General features: G+C 51.4%; 1 protein-coding gene across 1 annotated transcript in view; it reads left to right on the top strand.

Moving 5' to 3' along the window:
- Nucleotides 1-27,267, top strand: part of IGSF21 (immunoglobin superfamily member 21) — a 226,856-nt gene that overhangs the window by 128,024 nt on the left and 71,565 nt on the right. Inside the window, 1 exon segment of the mRNA XM_006914306.1 lies at nt 26,852-26,973. Coding sequence (XP_006914368.1) covers nt 26,852-26,973 — 122 coding nt within the window.

The following is a 27,267-nucleotide window of genomic DNA, read 5'->3' as shown; positions in this document are numbered from 1 at the left end:
GGAGTTGTGTGCAGTGAGACAGCTGTAGAATCGCCTGGAGTGGTTTTTTGAAAGAAGATTTGATCCCCACCTCCAGAGAGTCTGATTCGGTAGGTCTGAGGTGGAGCCCAAGAATCTGCATTTCTAACAAACTCCCGGGTGATGCTGGCACGTTTGGTCCAGGGACCATGATTTGAATGGTAGTGGAGATCCCACTCCGTTACCCTTCCCCACCAGAGTATTTGTCCACTGACTCCCTGTCTGCCATGGCGAGGACTGATGCTAGGACATGAACACTACTGTTCTGGCAGCCAAACAGCTCAGGGCAGAGGGCGGTACAGGTGGACGTAAGTGTAGGGGCGTGGGAATGGCACCAGTGGCCTCTGCCACAAAGACAGGGGGTCTGGGTTTGAGTCCCGGGTTTGTCACCTAGAACCTGTGGGACTCAGGTCAAGTCTGTAACCCCTCTGAGCCCCAGTGTCCTCACATGATGAGATGAATCCAATGAGAGTGCCTGACACACAGTAGGTGCATAGTACATCTTTATCAAATCCATCGCAGTACTCTTCCAGACTTGGAAGAGAGAGGTTGGGATCCTAGAGAGCTGGAAAGTGGAGACTAGTGTGAGCCTGACTGAATCCTTGCTTAACTCTTCATCACCTTGAGGAATAAATCATGTATCCAGGAAGGGAATTTTTGTTTTGTTTTGTTTTGTTTTGTTTTGTTTTGTTTTGTTTTGTTTTGTTTTGTTAAGAACCAAGTCCATTGCATCTATTGCCATGTTAAGAAGGCTTTACCTGGAAGCTAGCCCCACGGCTGCTCAGGACTCAGTGTGCTTTCCAAAGGGGCTCCCGGGGCAAGTCCGCATCTTGCATGGTGATTGGCAGCTGCAACCACACGATGAATGATGAGAGAATAGAGCAAATCAACCACGTCCCCTGCCATCCCAAGCCAGCCCCACAGCCCTGCCTTCACCCTCCCTGCTCTTCAGGATCTGCTGTGATGTCATAAAAGGGAGTGTTTGGACGGCCATATGATGGCTGGTATCAGCGCCTGTGAGACAAAATCCAGGCTTTTGGATTGGGGAAGAGGGGTGGACAGGGCAGAGCAGAGAACCCAACATTGACTGCTGATGAGGAATAGGGAGGCCATTGGAGGGGCTAAAAGGGGGGCACTTAAGAGGGACCTGCTGTACCCCACTTAAGAGTTTCTCTAGTTCATGATGTGACTGGAGTTCCAGTGTCTTCTGTAAGGTGTGCTCAGAGCTAATTTGGGGAATGACTCTAATGCTGGGGAGAGGTCGTGCTTTCTCAACTTGCTTCTGTCATCATTTGTAAAGGTTCCGGTGAAGCGGGCCTGAAGAAGAAGAAGGAAGAGTTTGGGGGTCTTCCAGTCCCGCCCCCATCTCTACTAGGTGTAATGGGGTAATGGAAACCAGTCTTGGACTGAGCATCTGAGTTCTGGTCCCAGTTCTGCTTCTTACTTGCTGTGGAGCCTTGGGGCCCTGTTTTCCATCTTCGATGTGAATTTATGGGGTTCTCTCTGGGACCATTTCCTGGTCTGACAGCTTCTGAATCTTCATTTTGTGAGAGTCTCTCAGAACCACTCACTTCTCCAGCCAAGCCGGCTCAGGTAGAACCTAGAGCAGCCGTCTCAAAACAAACAAAAACAACAACAAAAAAACATGCAGCAGCAATGAAAGACGTTGTTAAAACGGCCTGGGGTCTGCTGAGCAGACCAGAAATGTGTGTCTTTCACTACCTGCCTACATCCTACTCCTGACTCTCATATGCAGCTGTAGTTTTTAGAATTCCTGTGGAAAACCAGGAGGATTTTCTCTCCCCCACCCCCAACCCCCCTCTCTTCTGTACCCAGTTAAACAAAGCCATCCAGCCGGGCCGGGTCACCTGACACAGGTGCATGTAATTTCTAAGTGGGAACAACAACTCATCAAACGGAGCGGTTTGCAATTGCCTGGGATAAAACTATTTTCTTTTCAATCTTCCCTGGAAAGTGACAGATAATAACCAGCCTGGAGATTGTAATATTATTAGGGCCAAAAATAAAATAAAACCCCTTAACTGCTTCCTCTTACAGAGTGAAGCCAAATCTTCTTCTAGTCATTTAAATAAAGTGATTGTTTTTCTTGCTTATTATCTTAAATTCCCAAGAAGCTGCATTACCTTCCCTCCCTCTGAATCAGGGGATGGTCCTGCTCTCCTCTCTTCCTACTGTCTCCTAGTGGGTCTCTAATCTCTGCTGTGTCTGCCACTTCATAAGCATCCTGTTGCAACCCACCAGCAAGAAGCCATGCATTTATGAACCACTTTCAGCAAGCTTGCTTCCAGTCCAACCCCCACCGCTTAAACGACACGAGATCCTGCACATAAAGACACAGAACTAGGCCTGGCATAGAGTAAGTGCTCAACTAATAGACAGTGTCGTTGCTATATACGAGGCATTTGAATACCATGATTCTTGTCCTGCTACGACACATGTGCTCTCAGGCAAGTCACTGTGCCCTGAGCCTCAGTTTCTCCAGCTGTGAAATGGCAAGAGAGGGTGTGGACGGAGCAGAGATCAGTATGCTGGCATCTCTTCTCGGGAGGACATCATGATAGAAAGCCCCTGGGCAAGGGGTTAACGGTCTTTAAGGCCCCATCGTTTTCTTATTCTACGTGTAAACAGAAATACACAGACCGGAAGGTGCAAATTCAGCTGATGAACCACTGAGCTTAAAAGAAATCTCTCTCTTCCTGGCACTTAATTCCATGTGATTCTCTGAACGCAATTTGCCTCTTCTCTGGTTCTGCTTCTTCTTACCTGTTGTGGTGACTTAGGTACTCCTGTAACCTTGGCAACCCTACACTTCCCCTTCTCTACCACGTGGAAAAGCCCATGCCCAGCTTTCAGGGTCACGATGAATAATATTCCAGCTGGCGAAACCAAGCACATGACAGATACCCCAGACATGGCAACTATTGTAGCGATCTTTGAGCGTAACATCACAATTCTTACGCTGTTTTCACAAGCCTACAACCCCTGACCTACAACCTGGAAATCTAAAGAGATCTGAAAATTGAAAGGTTTTTTGGATAATTTATTTGTTGGCCAAACTGGACCTGACTTGAACTGACTTGGAGGCAAAACCGAGCCTGAGCCAATGGGAGGTTATTTATGGTCTTTATTGATCTCACTTAGTGTTACCGTCCAGACATTTCACTGCAGACGTATTGATGTGGGTGATTACAGAGTGAATCCTCAGCACCCTGGGTGGATTATGCAATACACTTAACAAGCACCACATCACCTTCCAGAAGGAGAATGAGGCCTGAGCTCTGAAACACACCTGGCTCCGAAGTTCCCGATAGGGGTTGTGAGTCCAGTGTTCCTGTCAGGCACAGATTCTCACCCCCGCGAGTCCTCTGTATGCTTCCTGCACTATCCGTCTGCCCTTGCACACATACATCCACGTAAATCCAGCCCCAAACCACCCACCTGGGTATACTTTCTCGCCATGCTACACACACACACACACACACACACACACACACAGCATCCTGCACCCTTGGTCAAACCCTTCTTTGGGGTGCTGAGTCTCCATTTTCATATGCTGCCTCATCACCCGGTTCCAGGCTGATGCCTCTGCCCACCAGGCAGCTGGAAGGAAGGCCTCCACCCTGCCTGACAGCCACATGCTGGCCTTCCCCACGCTGCGCTGCTGGCTGAATTCTCTGCTCTTCACACGGATTTTTGGCACCAGGTTCACATAGCTAGGGATCTCAAAACAAGTGTGCGCTTCCCAGGCAAACCTGCTCCTTCCTTAAGCTCCGGAAGGAGGACAGAGGATGCTGTCTGAGGTCCTGGATCTTCTACTGGCATTTTTCAGCAGGTTTTTCTTCTGAGCCATAGAGATTAAGAGCTTGGAGGTGGCCACTGGGGAAAAAGTTGTCTGTGATCTAATGTAGTCGTGATGGAGACAGGAGGTGGGAGTTTTTTCAACCAGACTGTGCAGAGGTGGGAATGACCCAGAAATTTATCCTCAAAGGCTCTGGTTCAGCCATGGAACAGCAATATTGAGTTAATATTTATTGACCACTTGCTGTATGTCAGGCCCTGTTCTAAACATTTTACAGGAACTGTCTCATTAACCCTCACAGCACCCTATTAGGTGGCTTCTGTCATTACTCTTACTTTGTAGATGAAGAGACTGAGGGCCAGAGAGGCTAGGTAACTTGTTCCGGGTCACATATCTAGTATAGAGTGGAGGCAGGCAATTGAACTCTACAGTCCGAATTCTCAACTATATGTGTATCAGTTACCTATTACTGTGGTAATGCTGTGTAACAAATGACCACAAAGTCTCAGTGGTTACAACAATAAGCTCTTTTTGCTCACATATCTGAAGTGATGAACTAGGCAGCTCTGTTTTCTTGACTGTGCTCACACGTCTGGCAGTTGGCTAACTATTGGCTGGCCTAAACATTGCCCTCACGCTGGTGGGAATAGGCTGTCTAATGGGTGATTGGGACACCCATAGGAAACACATGTTACTGTGCTCTGAGGAGAGAGACAGGAAAGACCAGATCCCAGAGAGTCAACCTGGGTGGGCATCCTAGAGGAGGTGAGTCTTGGCCATAGTCAGGAAGGCAAAAGAAGCTCCTAACTGGGCAAGGGTTAGAAGGCAGGGTCACAGAGGTGTCGGGAGCTGATTTCCAGCTCCTTAGCATTTTATGCAGCCTCTTATCTACTGTGCCCTGGCCTGCTGCTCAGCGTCCACTCTGAGAATCTGCTGGATTCCCTCTGTCACTCTCTTTCCATAACGACCACTATGAGGAAGGACAACCTTGGCTCAAAGAGGTTTGGAGAAGGAGGCCCAAGGCCACTTCATGAAGACTGGAGAAAGGAGGGGAGAGCAGGCCCTGTGGCTGGAACCTGCTGATTTTCCAAGACCCTGGGCTCTTGGAAGGCAGAGGCTCCATTCTTTGGGCCGTGCCCGGCTCCATCATAGAAATGGCTAATTCTCCAGCCTGGATCCTCTAGAATAGATGGAACTGCAGCCCACACACCAAATCCAGCCCACCACCTGTTTTTGTAAATAAGACTTTGTTCGAACACAGCCACACTTAGTCATTTACGTATTGTCTACGCTGATCAGCAGTAGAGTTGAGTAGTTGCAACAGGCATCGTGCGATTCGTAAAGCTTGAAATAGTTACGATCAGCTCTTCACAGGAAATGTTTGCCAACCCTGCTCTAGAAGGTGAGCAAGAATCTTCGTTTTATTCACCGCCATATCCCCAGCGCCCAGACTGCGCCTGCAGGTGGCAGATGCTTTATCAAGAGTGAGCAGACTTAGTCCTGCAGCTAGTTAGTAGCAGGACCAGCACTGGGACCCAGGTCCCCTGACCCCAGACCCCATAGCTTCCCTCCTCCCATCCCAGTCACCTGAGTGATCAGCTCTGAAGTTTCCTCCTTTGGTGCTTTGTAGGAAGTTCCCATTTGGTGTAAGTACTTTGGGGCTATAAAAGGGGGGATCTCAGGGACTCCCTTGTCCCTGGGGAGCGAAGCTGAAGCAGAGACAGCCCCTGAAGGCAGGCTGCCTGAGTGTCTCTGCAATACATCTGGAACATCCAGCCTGCACACAGTCCCTGAGACCCCACCCATTTATAGCCCCAAAGTACTTACACCAAATGGGAACTTCCTACAAAACACCAAAGGAGGAAACTTCAGAGCTGATCACTCAGGTGACTGGGATGGGACCCCTGAAGGCAGGCTGCCTGAGTGTCTCTGCAATATATCTGGAATACCCAGCCGCACGCAGGAGGGAGCCAAGCTATGGGGTCTGGGGTCAGGGGACCTGGGTCCTAGTGCTGGCCCTGCTACTAACCAGCTGCAGGGAGTCCCTAGGTGTGGCTGGACTGTGGCTTGCCTCGCTCTTCCTCCAGCTCTGCTTAGAGCAGTCATCCTCATGCCTTGGGAGTGGAGGAAATTACCTGCCACCAACATGCAAAACAAAAACTAATTAGTTCCTCCCCGGGGCGCTAAGCAGATGAAAGTCCAGGAGGCATTGAACCTGTAGCTGGCCTTCATCCTGGGGGCTCCAGGGGAAGAAGCAAGGGAAGCAGCTGGCCAACTGTCCCACAGGTTTATCCAGGGGGAAGAGAGTCATTTGTCACACATGTGCCACCCAAGGCAGGAATCCCCCTCAGCCCTGTCGATGGCAGGGTCCCCAGGTTGAAGTTCACGCAGGATCACCGCTGTCTTTGCAGTAGCTCCAGGGTTTGCTGTGCAGCGAATCCTTTGCCTGTGTCAATTCAATGCCATCTCTCTCCTGTGCTGGTCGATTGTTCTCCATGTCCCAGCTCCTCCACCAGACCTCTCAGTCCAGGAGCAAATGCGCTGTAAACAAACATGTCAGGACGTGAGAGGAGCTGCTATTTAAGGCACAATCGAAGGCAGGGGAGTTCTGCAGAGGGAGAGGCAGAGGGGATCGGGGTGCCTGCGGCCTCTGCAGTGCTCCCATAGCATTTACAGTGAGAGAAGTTGCATGATTCTGATGGGACTCAGGGTAACAGACCTGGCATAAGTGTGACATCCGTATGCATTTGCCCAAGGCTTTGGGGTGACTGTCAGCCCCTTCCTAGCAGATGAAGAAGGACCCAGACAGCCTTGGTCCCGTGTCATGAGATGGGATGCAAGTCTTGGGGAGGACTTCCTGGAAGAGGAGGAATGTCAGCACCCTGAATGAATGCTAAGTTCACTGGAAAGAGTTCAATGCGGGGTCCCCTCAGCCAAGGAATGGGCTTGAACAAAAGGTCCCTCTCAGCCCGGAAGCCCCCAAAACCCAGAGGCTGCACCTCTTCGTGCAGAGCTCAGTCTCCCTCATCAGACTGGGAGCTGTATTAGAGTCGGAGCTGTGTCTTCGCCATCAGTCTGACGAGTCCCAAGATGAGGGGAGACACCTGTGCCATCAGACCAGCTGAATCTCCCCAGCGAGGATGTCTCTCTCATCGCTCTAGTGACAAGGAGAAGCCTTCCTTGCTTTCTGCTTATGATTCCAGGCCTTCACCTCCATGTAGGGCCGCAGGGACCATTATGAAAGAGCAGAGGCTCCTGGGAAGGCAAGAACAGCCACTGAGATAGCAATCGTAATTTACCAAGTGACCTTAGGCAGGTCCCCTCCCCTCTTTGGAGCTGGGTTTCTCACATACATAAACTGAGAGGCCTGCCTGCATTTTGGAAGCATACTTCCGACTCTCTGAACTCCCACCACACACCTTCCAGAATGCACCTGCTCACAGCGCCAGCCCCCCATCCTCCACCCTCATGCATCTCCCCCCTCAGCTCTGAGCCAGGCGGCGTTTTTTGCACTCACTCTGGTTGCTGGCAGCTTCGTTTCCCACCTCTTGGTGCTCACAGTGTGCCTGGTGGCTGAATTACCAGCCTTGCAGGGAACTAAAATTAAGAAATTCCAAACGCTCTCTGTCCGCTCACCTCTCCTCCCCACCCAAAGCTCAGAGAAGTGGCTCCTTTGAAGACCTCAACTGAAATGACAGAGAAAACAGCTCTGAGGTTGGCTCCGTCCCACATCCCTCTTTTCTTCCCCAGCCCCAGGCAGTCTAGGAAGACTCTGCAGAGGATTGTGGGGTGGGGGCACCCTGGATGACTCAAGTGCCCCCAAGGTTTCACCAATACTTGACATCCGCTTCAGAGGCCTGGGTGCAAGAGGAGGCCCATTGTACTATAATTCAGATATAGGTAGGTTAGCTCAGAGCTGGCGCGTAGTCAGTGGTCCACAGAGGAAGGCCGCTACTCCTCAAGGCTGCTCAGTGACCACCACTGACTAGAGACCAGATTTCCGACCATGACCATGGAGATTACAATGTCAGCCGCCCCGGAAACAGGCCAGGCTGGGAGGCAACAGGCTTTCTGCCCGCCGGGCAGACCTCATCACTGAGGGGCTGATCTTTGGGCTCCTTCATTTCAATGTCTATCAGCGAATTCGAAAGAAAAAACTACCCGAAACGGAGCCACTGAAGCTGTCAATCACCGCTCCCCACTCGCAGGTCATGTGTGTAATTTGAGGCGCTGGTAGCATTTCTGCAAATGATACATCATTCTCCCCACCAAAGCCACACCTTTGACTGCTGTAATATTTACCTGATGGTGCAAGTAATTCTCAGGCCTCACTTAGCTGGCTGGTGAGGCATGGAAGGAACAGGAATGGAGTCGGCTTCGGATAATAGGCCCAAGAGAAGCTAGAATGTAGCAAGCCAGCTGAGCTCAGACAGACCTCTCTTCTGCCTCGCCTTGCAGCCAGGGACAGAGGACGGACTTTTGGGGGCTCTCACCGAGCATCATCTAACTGTTGCTTCTATGCCTCTCATGATGGGGAGCTCACTACCCACTGTAGACACACCATTCCATCTCTGAGTATCTTGGCAATTAAAAAGGGCTGTCTCGTTACTGATGGAATCTGCCACCCCAATAACTTCAACCCAATAACTCTCTAGCTGCTTCATGGGTAACATAGAATTATGGTGACTTACGCATCCCAACTTGCCCAAGACTCCCCAGTTTTAGCACGGTAAGTCCCACATCCAAGTCCTCTGATTAGGAAAGCCAACTTGTAGTTTGTCTGTAACTACCCAGGTATTAAAACCAAAAGTCCCGCATCCTGGTAGCTCCTCAGTCCCAAGCAAACCTGGGCAGGTGTTCAGCCTACAATTCCACTTCCCTCCTCCCCCTGACCATTTCCCAGGGCTCAAAGGTAGTCACAGTACCCCAGGCAATCCAGGGAGACAGGGTATGGTCAACCAGTCATGACAATGACGGGGCCGGTCTCCAGCAGGAGCAGCATGGTGAAAGGACCAGACTCAAATGCACCTGTGCTACTTTTTGGCTGGGTGACCTCAGCCAAAGTCCACAGCCTCTGTCTACTTCATGCCTGGATGGGAGACTCTGGCAGGGTCTTTCTGCTCCCACTGGGCCCTACAGTCTCTTCTCTACTAGCAATCAGAGGGATCTTTTGAACAGAGATTCCCCTGCTTAAGACTCTCCAATGTCTTCCCATTACAGCAAGAATACAATTAAACCTCCTTGCACCAGCTTTAAGACCTCATGCGATATGTCCCCAGATAGCTCTCCGAATCGAGGACCCACCACTCTCCACCTCACTCACTCCACTTGCCATTCCAGCTGTGTTTCTGTTCCCTCACATAACCAGCTCCATCCCATCTCAGGTACTTGGCAGTGGCTCCGACCTCTGCGTGGCATCCTCCTCTTCCCAGCCTCCCCAGAGCCAGCTCCTTCTAATCCTTCAGGTTTTAGAGAAGCCTCCTCTGGTCCTTACCAGAATCCCCAGATTGATTTCTAGCCCCTCGCTCCCTGGTTTGTTTGCCTCAGAGCACTGATCACCACTCGAAATCACCTTGCTCTTTGATGTTCTAAGTGATCTGTGTAATTGGTCTCTTAGTACAAGGCATGATCCCTGAGAGCAGGGGCCACGTCTCCTATAAAGGTACCTGGCACAAAGCCCTAACTATTGACCACGTCATCTTTGCCAAATCTTTGGCGGTGCACCCATTTTACAGGCAGGAAGACTGAGGCTCACAGAGGTAATGAAGGCTCTAAGTCTCTCAGTTGAGTCTGTAGTCGAATTTGGACCCAAGATCGGTTGACTCCAAAGCCTACTTCCTTTTCTTCTCTTTTTCTTTTAGTAATCACCCTGCCAGTGAAATCCTTGTTCCCTGGGGACAAGGGAACACAATACAACCAGATCTATAATGAAAAGCAAATAGAGTTTTTTGTTGTTGTTATAACACCAAGTGTCGTTCAAAGCCAGATAAAGATTTTTTTTAATAGGCTGGGTGATTTTTATTGGACAGTTAGTTTCCTTGTAATAAGAAACAACACTAGACTCTTCAATTTTCTTTCCCCCAGAGGAATTGAACTAGACTTCCTGCTTACCTAGCAAGGAATGGGGACATCTATACACCTTGTGTTGAAACCCGTGATACCAGCTGCCGATGCCACCTCTCCTAGCTTTGTTAGGAAACCATTGCTTAAGTCTAACTCCTGGATGTGACTGGAATGAGCCTGACCTGGGGGTTTGAATCCCACACGTGTCACTAGTCTGCTGCTGTGTGTCTTAGGGCAAGTTGCTCACCTCTCTGGTGAAGACATCTCCCAGGTCCACCTCAGAAATGACTCAGAGGCTCAAGTGGCCCAACTGGAAGGAAAGAATGATAAGCATATGGCCATGCATTTTGGTATTGGTCCACTCATTCTGTTACCACATTGTTATGCCAGGATTGGGTATTGAACAAAATGGTCACCCTTCGCAGTTTATAGCTTCGTACTCCCACAGTATTTACCACAAAGCTCCATGTAGGCTGTAACCACACCTGCTTGCTCACCACTACAGCCCCTGCGCTTAGCGCGAAGCTTGCCTCTTAGCTCTGGCTCGATCAATAAATATGTACAGGTGCTGACGTAGGTGGGAGCAGAAGAGGAGCAGCTGAGCTCTCTTCAGAGATGTTAGAAAACCTTTTGAGCGGAGTCATAAAGAATTAGACTCAGACAGGTGGACAGGAGAGGAAGGGCTTCCATTTCAGATCAAGGGTTGCACACCCATGCCCATAGGCCAAATCTGGCCCACCATCTGTTTTTTGCAATAAAGTTTTATTAGAACACAGCCATGTCCATTCATTTGTTTATAGATTATCTCCAGCTGCTTTCACACTATAGCGGCAGAGTTAATTAGTTGCAAGAAAATCTGTAAAGCCTGGAAATCCTCAAATATTTCGTATCAGAGAAAGTCTCCTGAGTCCTGATTAGAACAATGGAATCAGGTCCAGAGACCTCTCGCTTGCTTGGAAATAGGGTCAGCTACCTAATTCGTGTAGCCCAATGCAAAATGAAAATGTGGAGATCTTCCTTCCAAAATGATTACAAAGTGGCCCAGATTTCAAGATAGCAACAGCAAAGCATTTAACCAAGTGTGGGGCCTTGTATGCACAGGGCCCCATATGACTGCTTGGAGAGAGCAGGCTGCAGAGCCGCCCTGGGGGGTGGGGGGTTGGGTAGGGGTTAGGAGCCATTCTCATGTTCTTTTTTTTTGGAAAATGCCCTTGGAGCAGAATTATGGGAAGAAATCTTAACCCAGGGCTCTGTGTTAGAGTTCAGCATCTCCAAGCCCCAAGCCCAACTTCCCAGAAGGACCACTCTCGAGACCTATTCCCGAGGCCAAAGGCGTGAAGAACCGGCCTTCCTTTCTCAGCTCCCCTACATCTCCGTTTCACAGAGCCTGGCTCTAATGAAGAAGCAGAGATGTGCTCAGGTCTCTTGCCCACCGGGAATGTCTTGTGATCAGATATGAGGCAGCTATGGGAAGAAACATGACAGTTTAATGGGAATCTCTCTCTGACAATACTGTTTTCTACATACTCATCAGGAACTGCCTGATGGGGGGATTGGTGGGGGGTGGGACCTCGCTTTACCCAGCTGTGGAGCAACCTGACAAAGAACAGCATCTAATGAAAACTGCCCAAGCTAGGTGGCCACTCAAGCTCAGCCCTCTGGACTCCTGGACTAAAGTCCATGCCATCTGCCCCCACGTGAACACCTTATTCTGATCCTCCAGACCCTCTCTCATCCTTCTCCATCCTTCTTTGTGCCCACAGGCTGACCTGCACAGGTGGCATCAATGGGTTTCACTGCCCTCTGGTTCCCAGTTGTATTTGGCTGATGCCTGCAGGGAGGCACCTGCAGGTAGGAGGGCAGGTAGAAATGAAGCCAGGGTCTTCACTCTCCAGCTCCTCCCTGCTAGATCCCTGTGTTTCTCTGCCCACGCTCGTGCTAGGTGACATTCTCCTTCAGCTGCTGCTCTCTCAGATGCAGGTAAAATTCTTCAGTCCTTTGTCCCTTTCTCTCTGTTCCTTAAAAAAGTAATAGCCCCCACTCACCCCTGCCCCAGGTACTACCCATAGCTTGTTGGGATCCCTCAGCCTTGCTCACATCTTTGTAAATAATCCTGATGTTGAGGTCTCCTCATTTACCCTCTGTGCACGGGCAGATCTGTCTCCTGCTGGACCTTGCCTGACACAGCCATCTTTGCCCACCCAAATGTGGCTCCAGTCAAACAGAGGCTTTCACGATCGGATGGAGATGGCACAGGCACCTCCTGTGTGTGCAGGTGGGTGCCGACATGGCGCTCCTCCTCCACAAGAGGTTAAATATGTGGCTCTAGTTATTGCTGTGTACAAACCCTCCTGAAATGCAGCGGCTTAAAGCAACAGCTATTTTATTATGGCTCACTATTATGTGGTCAGGAATTAAAGCAAGGCTCAGCTGGGTGATCGCAATGCTTCAAATGGCATCGACTGGGATGACTGGGTAGTATTCAGTTCGCGGCTAGGCTGGTCTGCAGGGGTCAAGGCAACTTCACTCGCGTACAGGCAGGGCTTGAAGGCTGGGGTCTGCAAGGTGCCCCTCCCTCTCCATGTGGTCTCTCCAGCACCCTGGTCAGAGACAGGAAGTGGCAGCCGCCAACCTCCTAAGGCCTGGGACTGGAAACATTTTTGCCACTTCTGCATATTCCATTGGTCAAAGCAGTCATAGAACATGCCTAGTTTGAAAGGAAGACCGCCATAAAAATGTGGCATCGCCTTTAATCCAACACACGTTCCTTCCTCCAGTTATCATCATTGTCTTCATTTGCTTAGAGTTGGGCTCGTAAAACCATTGTCTGGGGCCGAATTCACAGATTGTGTTAATTTGACATACACTTGGGTTTTTGTCTTTTAATTGAATGACTTTGGACTTGTATAGCCTCCCTATCTCACTGGTGGTCAAGCCACTTCCCACTGTCTGCCAGGGACTCACACTCAGGCTTCTGCCTGACTCCTGGGGCCCGTTACTTCATGGTCCTGGACTAGCAGGCATAGGGGACGGGTTTCGTCTGATGGGCTCATGCACTGGGACACAGACATACCCAAATAATCAAGACTTTTATATAACTCAGCTGTCCCAGTCCTGTTTCCCAAAGGAAATGTTGGTCCAACAAATGCCGAGACCTTTTCTGAAGGGCCTCAAGATGAAGCCATCGTGGTGTCAGGAGCAAACCCTGGATGGGAAACCCAGGAGCTTATGTTCTTGTCGCGGTGCTGCCCAGTGACCTTTAACAGATCACTGGCCTCCCTGGCATCACGCAGGGCAAAGAATAAAGCAAGATTTGGCATCACCTCGAGTTTGAAGCCCAGCTCTGCCACTTGTCTCGGGCAGGTCCCTTCATCACTCTGGTCTCAGGTGCCTCCTCTGAAAACTGGGGTCACAGTGAGCATCCTGCAGGCTATTGTGAGGATGAAACACAGTGACATGCACACAGCATTGGTCCCTAACAGGCACCCCCGTGTGTTCCGACCTTCCGAATGGTCAGAGCCCTTGAAGACCAAGCCCCCAGCTCAGGCTGAGTCACTCAGCTCAGTGTCTAGCACAGGTTCCGACACACAGTAGGTGCTCAGAAAATACTTGTCATGTTAAACTGACTCTTTATTAAACAAAGCAATAGCAAGAGAAATGACAACATGCATCCATTAAAAAACTGTACAAGAATATTCTGAGCAGCTGCATGCGACGGAGAGCCAAATGGGCAAGAGTTCAGGTGTCTACTAACAAGAGAATGGCTGAACAAACGGTGGTGTCTTCTTCCAATGGAATACTACTCAGCTATAAAAAGGAATAAACTACGGGCACACACAGCTAGCTACGTGGGGTGGGTCCCAAAAATATTATGCTGGGAGAAAAGAGCCTTCACTAAACACTGCCTGCTGTGTGATTCCATGTATATGGAATTCTAGAAAGGAAAAAAATGGTGTGAGAAACATCAGAATAATGGTTGCCTGTAGGGACTAAAATTGACGAGGAAGGGGCGGAAGGAACTTTCTGGAGTGATGGAATTCCACATCATGAGAAGCGTTTGAGTCATACAGGCGTGTGCATTTGTCAAAACTCATTGAGTGGTATGCTTGAGATTTGTGCCTTCCATTGTGTGTAAATCTTACCTAAGAAAGAGAATTATACATAAATATGGAAGTCTGATTAATGATAAGCATGCTGAAACATCTAGAAATAAAGTGTACCGATGTCTGCAACTCACTTTGGAATCTGTAGAAGAAATACAGTGCGTGGAGGGGGTGAGGGTGGGTGGAAGGAGAGGTATGTGATAAAGCAGGCTGGGCCAAATGTCCACTGTAGAAGTTAGGTGGCGGAAATGTGGGTGCTTGCTTTAAAATTCTTCACGCTTTTCCAAATGTTTGAAAATGTTGATAATCAACTGTTGAGGAATAAAAATGGTGCCGTGGGGCCCAGCCAGCACAGTGCGGGGTGACTCGTGCAAGGTTACGCACGCTTTCAGAAACATTAAGGCTAGTTTTCGGGAAAGTGAAAGTCAACTTGCATTCGCCGAGCTGGATCGGGACAGTGGGCACCTTGGCAAACCCGTTCACCTCTCCTAGACTCTGAATCCTCATCTGCAACATGCAGATAGCATTGCCCCGGTCGGGGGTCGGGGGGTGGCGGGTGCTGGTGATCGTTGGGATTACACAGGAAGCCAGAAGCATTGAACAAACAGGACTTCATAGGGAGCTGGCAGCGAGCAACTCGATTCTTTCCACACGAACTTGACCCACTTCTTCATTGGGATTTCAGCTTAAACGTGGTCTCCCAGACCCAGCCTTTCTGGCCACCTGATCCGCGTGGCCTCCACCTCCTCCATCCATCACTCTGTTTTAATTGTCCTCATGGCAGTTCTCCCGATCTGATACATGTCTTCGATCTTCCTTAATATGATGATTTATTATCTGTCTCGTCCCACTAGAACGTGGACTCCAGGAGTAGAGGGACTTCGTCTTGTTCACAGTTTTATCCCCTGTACCCATAACAGTCTCTGGCACATAGAAGGGCTGGACTAGCCCTCATGCAACCAACCCCTCAAACACAGAATTCTGCCACTCCGAGCTTGCCTGTTGCTAACATCACTTACAAGGAACAGCAGGGAGTGAATTTAGGAATTAGCCATCCTCACCCCATTTAACAGATGAGAAAACAGCCTCAGAGACAGATGAAAATTTCCCAGCATCCGCTACCAGTTATAGACTGAGCAGAGATGGTGCCCGGGTCTCCTGGCTCTCAGTTCAGCATTCTTTTTCTCCAGTGGGCTGCTGGGGGTCTTGGTAAAGTGCTTATTCCCAGGGGCAGCCACAGATGGACAGAGACAGGCTCCACTGGGCTAGGCTGCCTGCGATGACTTGTGCTAATTTCAGTGGGCAGGATATGCCAGCCTAGCAATGTTTGCAGGTGGGCAGGCTGGCGCAGGCCCCTGATGGGCCATGTCCATGGATCTGCTGGCGGCCACTCATGCTGACACAGGCCTGATTGTCTGCATAGCTGCCGAGCATGGACGGCCGGGCAGGTTGGCACAGTGAGGTGCCTTCCCGCGGACTGGCGGCCCTTTCTGACTGCATCGGTCAGCCAGACTGACACAAGCTGGGCATCTGTTCCTGTGATGAGCCTTTGCTGGACACAACCTGTCTACACAGGCGTGCTCACTGACAGGCAGCCCAGGGGGTGGCACCAGGACTAAGTGCTGAGTATGGCCACTGAGGGACATTGTGGGGGGTGTCACGGAGAGGAGATTGGGGCCAGAGCCTTACACATAGATAACACGGATATTGGGATTAGACAGGACTCAGCCGTGCCCGACACACACACATAAACACCTGCCCAGCCGTCTCATGGGACCCTAAAATCAAGTTGCAGCCCTGAAAAAGGTGTTGGAGAAATGGGCCCTTCTCTCATTCCTGTGGCCTCTTCCCAAGTCCAGACCCTCTTGCCCCTGGATCCATTGTCTACACTGGAGCCAGGGAGCTCTTTCTGACCATAGTGGGAGCTGTGACTCCCCTTCAGTGGCTGCCCATCTCTCTCCCACAAAATAACAGCAATAATAATATCTACCGTGCTGAGCATTTTACAAGTAATAATATTAACACACAATTGAAGAGTGTGTACTGTATCCCAGGCACTTAATGTGGAAGAACTAGATTCATCCTTCAGCCATCTGTGAGGTGGTACTACTGCTGTCCTCATTTATAGGTGGGGAAACTGAGGCACAGAGCTGTGATGTGACTTCCCTGAGGTTTTGAATTAGATCTGAACCTAGAGCTTCGACTGCCATCACCAAACCCAAACTCCATAGGTCTGAAGAACCTTCACGCCAGGCAGGGCTCCCACAGCCAGGCTCCGCATCCCTGAACCCCACACAGCATCCCACGGAACCCGTCCTGAATTCCTGACAACTGTTCACTCGAGCCTCACCTTCTTTCGTGCCTTTGCCTGGCTCTCTTCTATGCCTCGAGGGCCCTCCTGCCTCCCCTGTCTGCCCTACAGACTCTTCTCCATCCTCCAAGGCACAACTCAGTGAACTCTCTTATGCAGGGCCTGCCCTGAGCCCCTCTTGGCAGAACTCACTACCCTCTTCCCCGCCACCCTGTGCCGTTTCTGGTCCACATCTATGGCAGGGCGAGAACGTTTCTCTTGTGATGCCCCTGCCCTGCCCTTTCTCTGAGCTCCTCAAGGGCCAGGATCATGTCTGATGCCACTCTTTGTCCATAGACCTGGCCTTAGGAGGTGCTGAATGTAAAGAATGAATGAACGAACAAACGAACAAACGAATGAATGCATGCATGAATGAATGAATGAATGAGAAGCTGAGGTCACTTAGGTGAGAGGAATGAAGACCCAGGGCAGGTAAGAAGGACTGGCCTTCAGGGAGCTATGAGATGGGTGCACACGCCGTTCCTTCCTCCTCCTGCTCCATCCCAGCCCCACACTTCCAGGACATGACAGACTATGCTGGGAAAGAGCCTTCCCTGTGGAGGTGGGGCCATCTCCAGCGCTGGGGAATCACTGTCAAGAGGCGAGGGAGGAGGCAGCAGGGAGCGGGACATGAGCGCCTCGACCTGAAGGTGGAAAGCGGGCGAGGGCGGCTCTGGTGCTGCAGCTGGGGTCCTCGACGGCGACCCTCGCTTTCTAGGTCTGGATTCAAAGCACCAGGGTGCAAAGGGGAGGTACTTCGGAGCCAAGGGCGCGGCTCCTGGCCCTGCCACCTCCTTCCTCTGTAGCCCCGGCATGTCCCTCCCCTCTCTGGGCCTTGGTTTGACCTATAAAGTGGGAGGTCTAGATGGGAGAGTCAATGGTCTCCTGCTCTGAGAGGCTGGCCTCCGAGGGCACCAAGGTCTGGCTGTTGACAGCCCCTTGGAAAGCTGTGAAGAGGCTCTGGATGGGGGAAGGAGTTTAGGGCAGTGTCTCCGAATTATGGTCCCCAACCCCTGCAACCAACTGACCAGACTGGGCTTGTTAAAAATGAGGAATCGAGACTGTGCCCGGGACTCACTGAATTCGAACCTCTAAGGTGGGCTTCTAGAGGAAGCGACATTCTCAATCCCCACTCCCACCTGATCGAGGTGATTCTGCTGTGCCCAGAAGTGGGAGTGTCCAGCAACTACCTCTATCTTCCCTGTCTCCATGCTCCTTGCCCATAGCCCCTGAAACATGGGTTTGAGGAAGGCGGAGGCAGATGCACAAGAGATGGGAAGGGAGGTCCCAGAGCATCCAAGCCTGTGTCCAGAGGAGTTTGGGAGGCTCAGGGGTTTGGTCTGACTGTAGCTTAGTGTTTGACTTGTGGGAGCCTGGGGGGCATGGGGGCAGGGTTGACACGATGTTGTCTCCCTATCTGGCGTATCTCAGAGAATTACCCCTACACATAAGCAGGCTAGCTGACATCTGCCCTCTTCTGGGGCTTGGAGCACGGAGCAGGGTGTGTAGACTGGGCTTACACTGTGGATGCAGGCATCACACGTACACACACATGTGCACATACACCATAAATCCACAAACTGACACGCACCCTTGAACATGTACACACGTCTTACACTCCCGAACCCTCATAATTGTCTCCAAACATCTAGAATGGCACACACACATGTGTGTACCCTTATATGCAGCCTGGAAGCGTGCAGATTTGTATACTCACCCCTGCTGATGCGCACACACACAGCCCCTGAACACAGGCTTTCTCATTTGCACGCATGCTTACCCACACGAGCTGGCTGCTAGCTGCTCCTGGCGCCTGTGCTCACACCAGTTACACACATACCTCTTTGCACTTGCCTAAGAATCTGCCCACGTGTATCGAACCCACAAAGCCAACAGCCCCTCTCCTGCCTGTCATTTTCTCCAGCCGCTGGGGCCCTGGCACTCCCCACACTGCATCCCTGAGCTGCTGTCTGCCATCACACGGTAACCAGATGAGACAAGGCAATTTATGACACCAGCTGTCTCTGTCAAAACCGGATCTCCCGCATACACGGGGGGGAGAGCCAATTACCCCAAGCCCAGCCCTACCAGAAGGTGGGACTCACACAGGAGACAGAGTAGGGGTAGCATCCTGCCACCCAGAAAGGTGGGTGGCACCTGACTCAAGGATTTCCCCCACTTCCTGTCCTCGGATATCTGGCCTCCTCCTTCCCTAGGTCCCCGGGGGGCCTGCCCTCCCCGCTCTGTGGCTGCTCCTCTGGCCCAGCTCCCAGACCCAGGGTGGAGAACAGGTGGGCGGGAGGTCTGGGGGAAGAGTGGTCCAGGGTCACCATGGCAACAAGGGAGACAGAAACCCTATGCCCCTCCTCCTACACAGCGGGCCAGGAGGAGGCTTCATCTTAGTCCCCTGCTTCCTCTCCACATTCATTCTTCTCCCTCCTCCCTGTGCCCCTGCCCCAGTTGCCCTCAGCTAGAATACCCACTCCTGCATTGCCCCCTACTCAACATTTAATCCAACTCTACTGTCTGAGCCACGTCCTGGACCTTGGGATCAGACCCAGGTTCAAATCTCCACTCCTCCACTTACCGGCTGAGCAACCTGGGCACGTGACAGCCTTTCTCCATCCCCAATTTTTTATCTATAAAAGAAATCTTCATTTCTATAAAGATAAGGACCGAGAGTCCCCTATGTAGCAGATTCTAGGAGTTAAGAGATATGACATAAGCTTCAGGTTCCAGTGGAGGAGTTGAAAAACACCCATGGCAGAAATTCGAATGAGGCGATTGTGTATCTTCACTCTCTCCTGTGCTGTGCCCACGGCTGAACTCGCAGAATCAAGCACAGCTAGTGAAAGGAGCTTAATCAATGAACAGAAGCTCAAGCACGAATGGCTTGAGCCCTGGCTTTCAGGTTGACTTGATCAAAGTGAGCCCTTCATGAACGCTAATCTGGCGCCATCTCTGCTCGGCGCCTTGGAGAAATGTCCTCGGCATCCTTTCTGAGTGTCTGGTTGGAGACAGGTCTGCCTCGGGCCATTCCTCCATCCAACGACTCCTTTATTGACTCCATAAATATTCATTAAGGACATACTATGTGCCAGTCCCCCTGCTAGGCACACAGGATTGAAAGAGGTGGAGAAAGGACTTCTGGGAGACGGTTGCATGGCAGAAGTTTCTAGATGTGCTTTTCATCACTTGCATGGTAGTAGGAACGGAGCGGTAAATTCACATTTTATAAGATGCTTTCATGTAGATTTTTTCCTTGTAGTATTTCTAACAACTCCGGGGCATAGGTTCGATGAATATCCCTCATTTTACAGACGAGGACACTGAGGCACAAAGACAATTGGTGATGTGCCTGAACCCAGAACCAGTACCACAGCAGAACTGGGTCTCCTTCATGCTTGCTGGAATGTTCTAGCCGACATTTGTCAGTCACTTGCATTATCCAACTAAATGGCCCCTTACCCCCAACCACAACCCTATAAGACCTGCCCGTGCTGGGAATTGAACCTGGGCTGACCCAACTTGAGAGCCCAGGCCCCATCCGGTCTGCCATGTCTAATCAGTTCATTAAAACTGTCCTTGCGAACCCTCCCTCTCGCTGCCCAGTCGCAGGGACCTCAGCTGCTCCACTTCCCAGAGAGCAAATTCCTTCCTGGCTGGCGAGGAGTTGGGATAATGTAGGCAGGCAATTTAAACAGCTCCGGCAAAATACACCAGTACTTTTCACTCTCTGCCACTATTACACTTTCCAGCCACAGCGGGATTGGCTCCTAAGTGGGATATCAAGTTTATTACAGCTATTTCCAACCTGTAATTGGTTTTGTGGAACACAGAGAGAAGGAGGTTGAGGGGTGCGTGCGGGGGGTGGGGGGGAGGGTGATTTTTTTCCCCTTCCTTTTTTTTTTTTTTCTCTTCTGGATGATGGCACCCAGGGACGTTGTTGGTGAGGAGGCTGGAGCTGAAGACTTATTTGTTTTTCAAATGAAATACCCCAGTCGGCTGGCCATTAGGCTCTCGTTCTGCTGGCTGGACTAAGTCTGTTTGCCACGCTTTGCTGGCTCCACTTGAAAATCAATCCAGCCCGGCTGAAGCCAAATTTGCTGGTCGGGGTAGCCAGGGCCCTGGGATGGGATCGGACCACCTCAGGACCTGGGGGCAGCTGGTTGATGCCTGGTGGGCCAGACCAGAGTGTGAGTAGCTGCAGCTTCCAGGGTCAGCTCTTCTAGGTTCAGGACATTGTGGGCTATCAGGGTAGAAATGATCCTCGAAGGTCACCCTGCCCCACTGAACTTTTGGGGAAACTGAGGCTGGAGAGGGGACAGTGCAGGGACAGCCTGTGAGGCTTAGGACCCAGGTCTCTGCCTTCTCTGTCCCTTCCACGCCGTGTAGTGATCATTCCAGGAAATCATGGCCGAGATGCTGGCAGGGCGGGGAGGACAAAAGCCGCCCATTCTCGAGCACCTACCATGTGGCCTGACTTCATCAGAGTCTGCCCGCCCTGACCAACCTCCCTGCTTCGCGCCTGAGTAAAAATAAATACGGTGTCCCCCCTTATTCACAGGGGATACGTTCCAAGATCCCCATGGGTGCCTGAAACCGTGGATAGTATCAAACCCTATATATGCTGTTCTTTCCTATATATATGTATCTATGATAAAGTTTAATTTGTAAATTAGGCACAGTAAGAAATTAATGATAATAACTAATAAAATAGAACAAATATAACAATATACTGTATTTAGTTATGTGACTATGGTCTCTCTCTCTCCCTCTCTCTCTCTCTAAATGCCTTATTGTACTATACGCACAGCACGGATGGGCTGGACAAAGGGTTGGGTGGGACGGAGCAGGACAGGGAGAGATTTCATCACGCTCCTCAGAACAACATGAATTTTAAAATTACAAACCTGTTTGTTTCCAGAATTTTCCACGTAATATTTTTGGACAGCGGTCGGCCATGGGTAACTAAAATCATGGAAAGCGACACTGTGCATGAGGGAGGGGGAGGGGCTACTGTGACAGCCAATATGCACTGGACATTGCCCCTTGTAATCACATGAGTTAATGTTTGCAAATAATGCCTGGCCCATAGTAGACACTCCATCAATGCTAGCGATTTTGTTTCCGTCACTGTCATTGTCACCGTGTGCCAGGCGATCCACTCGGCGCCCTGTGCGTGTAGTCTTATGTGCTAACTTCGCACACGAGCACCTTACAGGTAGGCGTCATGGTTTCCATTTTGCCGGTGAGGACACGGAGGCACGGAGACCTCTCCAAGGTCACATAGCTTTAAGGTAAAAGTGGCAGAGCTGGCACTTGAATCAAGGGCCGTATGACCCCAAAACTTCTGCACGTTCCACTGCACCAGGCGTCCCCACATCTCCAACCTCAAAACAGGTCCCCTGACTCCTCTCCTTTTAACTGGTCTGTGATGAGGGGTCAGTCGCATCACGTACTGACCACGTGATCTTGGACAGTTCGCTTTGCCCTCTCTTAGCCTTGGATTCTTTATCAGCAAAATGGGGTTGATGACATATGTCTCCCAGGACACTTTAACTACTCAGTGACCCTTCTTTTGGCACACACCGTGTGCCAGGCACTGTGCTAGGTGCCAGGAAACACAGCTCCTGGAGCTCGAAGTCCTTATAATCCAAACAACATCATGGAGAGAAAGCTCGTGTACATGGCCAAGCCCGTGTAGATACTGGTTAAAACTTGGACCTTCCGCATAACCATGTACACATCCTCTTCTCTCTGGTCCAGGTGTGCCCTCTGCACGACCAGGATGCTTTCCCGTAGTGGACGGCATTAGTGCTGGGACCGCTGAGAAAGTGCAAGTCAGGTTCACGTTGGTTCTTGGAGCATCTCCGGGCTGCTCCGATGAGGAAGGCCTAGCCAGGTCAGGGTGCGGGGGCAGCAGGCTGACCTGGGGCAAGTCTAGCAGCAGGAGCGTTTTCCCCGTTCTCATGGTACCCCCAGTGCCTGGTACACGGTAAGGACACAACTCATTCACCCATTTGTTCGTTCATTCATTCAACATATATTTATTGAGAGAGTACCATGTGCCTGCCCCTGGGCATAGAGCAATCAATGAACAGGACAGATAAAGACCCTGCCTTCATAGAGCTTATGTTCTAGGAGTAGCTCACATTCAAGAGCCTATTTAATTCAATAAAAAATCTTTTGAATGAATGAATAAATACACAAGCCCATCTCCCTCTGGGGGAGAGAAAACCCACAGCCCGGGGCCTTGGTTTTCCAGGACAGCATCATGTCCCTACCCACTAGCTAGTCGCCCTTCGTCTGCCCTGACCTTGTGGTCTCACCCCACTAAGGCACCGGGAAAGGGTCTTGGAGACCCTAGGACCAGCCTTCTTCCAGGCACTAGCTCAAAGCATCCTCAGCTCCCTCTCTGGGCTGCTACGATGACCACTAGCAGCTCCTGGGCCTCTGCTCTCCCTCCCCCCATTCTCTGCACACATAGTCCTCAGCCGCCCACACTGGCTTTGGGTCCCTCCTACCTCCCTCCCTCCCCAAGTACGGGACCCTTTCTTCCATTTACTGATGTTATGCATCCTTTGGCTTTCCAGTAAAAGATATTCTGCCCTGCAGTCCCAGGCCTGGAGGGTGGTGGGGACACAGAAAAAGAGGTGGCCCAGCAAAATGTTAGTATGTGTGCCACAAGACAGGTGCTCTCATCTCATTTAATCCTCACAGGAAGGTAGGTTGCATTATCTCCATGTTACAGACGAGAAAACTGAGACCTGGAGAGGCGAAATGACTTGCTCAAGAGCAGAAAGTAACACAAATCAAAACTTCCTCTGGAGGTGGAGGAAACCAGTCCTGCTTCTTGCTGAAAAGCCTCCCACAGTCAGGAAAAGCCAGCCAGGGACTAAGCACTCCCTAAAGAGAGGCCCTCTCCTCCAGGAAGCCTTCTGTGATCACCCCTCCCTCCGGAGGAATTCTTGGCTCTTCCAAGGGCATCAGATAACACTTGTCAAATACCTGTTGCGTCAGCCATGGTCTTCCTGACCCTGGTTGCTCAGGTCATTGTGAGCAGTGCAGACCGCACCAGACTGTGAGGAAGCTCATCATGATGGGCTGCGACCATGTCTGGAACTCTTTCTCTCCCCTGGGGACTAGAACTGTGGCTGCACGTCTTAGGCCCGGAGAAATGTTTCTAGAATTAAAAGGAACGTGTCTTCCAGCATCCTCTCCACCTAACTCCATGCCCTCTGCCCGTGGCCCATGGTAACCCCTTATCCCCACCCAGCTTCTGTCTGGTCAAGTCAAGGCGTTCTAACCACCGGGAACTACAGAATAACCTCCTTGCAAATAGCCCCTCGCCCACTGGCCTGGGACCTGAGAGTGAATTCGGAGTCTATCCTTTTGCTCTACCTTCCCCTGAGGCTGAGGGAGGTCCGAGAGCCATTGCAGTGAACTGGGCTGGTGGACATCAAGGCTGGAATGGAAAGAAGAACTGTCCCCACAGCTCGAGACCAGTTGAACGGAAACAGTTATTTATTCTCCAGGCTGACAGTGAGGCCCCAGACATGGCCCCAGAGAAAAAGATGTAAATAAAACCAAAGGAAAACCAGGTGCGTCCTTGAAACTCCCCTGTCCCTCGGCCCGAAACAGGGATTTATGACTCAGATAATTCTTCGGTGCTTTATCTGGGGTTTGTGGGCATGTGTGTGTACGTGTGGGGTACGGGTGTATTTTCCTAGTAATAAAACCCTCGATCCCGGCGAATAAATTCGAGGAGACAGTTTTACTGACAGATTTTTTTTTTCTCCTTTGTATAATAAAAAAAAAAAATGGAGTGAAATCTGAGATTGGGACGATAAGGGCTGCCGCAGTTTAGGAGGTGATAAAAGGCGGTACCTGAAGGGAGGTGAGGCTTTACGTCAAGCAGGCAGGACGCTCCCACCATCATAGCTTCAGGAGAATGTCCTGGTGGCTGCCTCTTACGGAGCCGGCCAGAGGAGGGGCTGAGAGGCGGCGAGTTCACCCACAGCCTTGTTCAGACTCATGGGTGGGACATGAACCCTGAGCTGGGCGCCAGAGCTTTGCCAAGAGCCCACTGTGGTAGAATCATTTGGCCTCTCTTAGCCTCAATTTCTTCATCTGCAAAATGGGAAAATCATCGTCTATGCTACTCTCTTTAAGGGATGGGCGTAAAGCAGATTTCTCACCTAGCACTATTGACATTTCGGGCTGGATCATTCTTTGGGGAGTTGTTCTATGCATCGTGGAACAGCACCCATGGCTTCTACGGCTAGAGGCCACTATCCGCCACCCCCAGTGGTGACAACCAAAAATGGCTCCAGACATTGCTGACCCAGGGCCCTCATTTAAAGGTACTTTGCTCCCCTTCCTCCCTCTTCTCCTCGTCCCCTATTTGAGAAGCTGATCTCAGTGCTACCGAAGAAGAGACAGGACGAGAGGCTGTGGCACTCAGTCTTCTGCCCACACTGATCCCCCTCAGGGTCCCGGGGCCTGTGAATGTGTCATCATCATTCTAATCCTGGCCAACCAGGACTCCCTGGCGACTCAGGTACCCCCTCAGGGTCCCGGGGCCTGTGAATGTGTCATCATTCTAATCCTGGCCAACCAGGGCTCCCTGGCGACTCAGGTACTCATAGAAGCCCCCTTATTCTTGACGAGCTTGCATTCCGTGGAGGGTAACCCATTCTGCTGTGGCCCATGCCGGTCACACAGCTGGCACTCAATAAATGCTGGCTGGACTGCATCGCATCTGTGTCCCCTAAACCAGTAGTGACACCATCTAAGCCAGACAGATGTGGTCCGAGTCACTTTGGGTCCAGATGTGCCCAGGGGAGCCCAGCTACACCTAGGACATTCTTTTCAGAAGGTTGACAGATCCAAGCTCAATGCCCAGCAAAGTGGCTTTCAGCATCCTTGACCCCAGCCCGTTGGATACCCCGTCCCTGGCCACAGCCCCCTTCTCAGCCCCTCCCCCGCCGCCTCCACATGCTCGACCGCAGGGAGTTAATTCTAGTTCTCCAGGCCCAGGCATGAGGCCTCCCATCGCAGGCTGTTAGCCCGGAGCCCAGCTGAGTGGCGAGAGGCTGCAAGCTTTCAGTCTATAATAGAGTTGCTGAGACAAGCGGAAAACTGCAGCCGAGTAAACAGATAAATAATTGAAACAGTGACAACACATACCTTGCTGCTTTGTGGAGTAACACTTTCATTAGCTGGAGGCAGCACAGACCTGGGGATGCAGGTGGTGGGGATGCGGGCGGGTGGCAGCTGGGAGCCCAGGACACTTGGGTCCAGCTTTTAATCAGCTGTCAACAGCTGGCCACCTGAGCGGGCTCATCTTCCAGCTCAGGCTTTATTATCACTTCCTTGGGCCCCGACTTCTCTGGGCTTCTGTGTTCCTAGGTGAAATGGGGACGTCCTGGCCTGTCTCAATGGCAGCCAGAGGAGAGGGAGTCCCCCACTCTGCCCCCTTCTCTCCATCCCTCGTGTCAGTAGATCGGATTCTCCTCAGCCTTCTCTGGGATCCCCTGGCTCCAGATGTGCGCCATTAATCTATCCTTACACTAAGGCCAGAGGGAGGATCAGATGCTCGCACCCCGCGCCCCGCCTTCCCGGGTTACTGAGCTCCTTTGCCTCCAGGATCCGGCACGCGGTTCACTCCCTTGGGCCTTTCGCCCCACTTCCTCTCCGCTCCGTGCGCTCAGAACACAGTCTACTATCGCTGTTCTTTCCTGCCCCAGGGACTTTGCTCCTGCCGTCCCCTAAAAGCCTCTCACCATTTGCCAGGCTTCCTGATTTTTCTTCAGAAGACAACTTAAATATCTCTTGCTTCAGGAAGCCCTCAGTGACTACCAGGATGGGAGCTGCACCTTCTCTGGGCTCCTCTGCCATCCTGGGCCGACCCTTTGCAAGATTTATCAGAAATTATTGTAATGTGGCTTGTTTGTCTCCCTGAGAGATCTTTGCGCCAGTGACCGCCCCGGCCCCCAGGTCCCCTCCTCTCGTCCTGTCCTGCCTGATCCCCCATTCTGGCTCTTCTCAGGAAGAAATGGCTTTGGGGTCAGGCTGCGACTCCGTGGCTGACTCTGCAAAACACATTCACACTCTGGCTCTGTCTGCGGCTCCCCAAGCTTTGTGTGTCATTTCTGCCAGGCTAACCAGTGGGTTCACAGAGTGGGACCCCCCGGTGCAATGGAAAAGGACAGAGAGACGAGCCAGCCCTGCTCCTTCTTAGCTGTAGGAGCTCAGGAAGTCACTTCGCTTCAGAGCCTCAGTCTGCATATCAACAAAATGGGGATGACCTGGGAGGATGGTAGTGACAGCTGTGACATCTCCCACCAGAGCCTTCTCCAGGGGGCGACAGGGCAGTGGGCTTCCCGGCTTCTGCATCTCCGCGGTGTCCTGGGAGCTCACTCGCTGCCTGGAGGAGAGGTGTGGCCAGGGCTGGCTGAACACTCACCTGTGGCTGCCTCTGCTCTGTTGCAGGTGATGGATGGAGGCACCATCAAGCAGAAGATCTTTACCTTCGATGCCATGTTCTCCACCAACTACTCGCACATGGAAAACTACCGCAAGCGAGAAGACCTGGTGTACCAGTCCACCGTGAGGTGAGGGGCTGGGGCCGGGAGGCTGCTGCTCCAGCTCTTTCTCGTCCACCCCGCAATGCTCTAAGGGGTTCTCCGGGTCACCCTCTGTGGGCTTAAAAGACAGGCCTGGGGACTCTGCTGCAGAGGTGTGACCCGTCCCTGGAGAGGAGAGGCAGAAAGGGGTCCAGTCAGAGCTCTACGCAGGGAGCAGACCCCTGGCATCGGCCTCCCCACCCAGCGCTTGCAACAGTCCTCTGAGGTGGTTTTTCCAAACCCCTTTTCCGGCTGAGGTCTAGAGAGGGTGAGCCATGTGCC

This window comes from Pteropus alecto, unplaced genomic scaffold (genome assembly GCF_000325575.1).
Source record: "Pteropus alecto unplaced genomic scaffold, ASM32557v1 scaffold125, whole genome shotgun sequence".
Classification (NCBI taxonomy): Eukaryota; Metazoa; Chordata; class Mammalia; order Chiroptera; family Pteropodidae; genus Pteropus; species Pteropus alecto.
The sequence above is the reverse complement of the archived record's forward strand: the minus strand, read 5'-3'. Positions and strand labels throughout refer to the sequence as shown.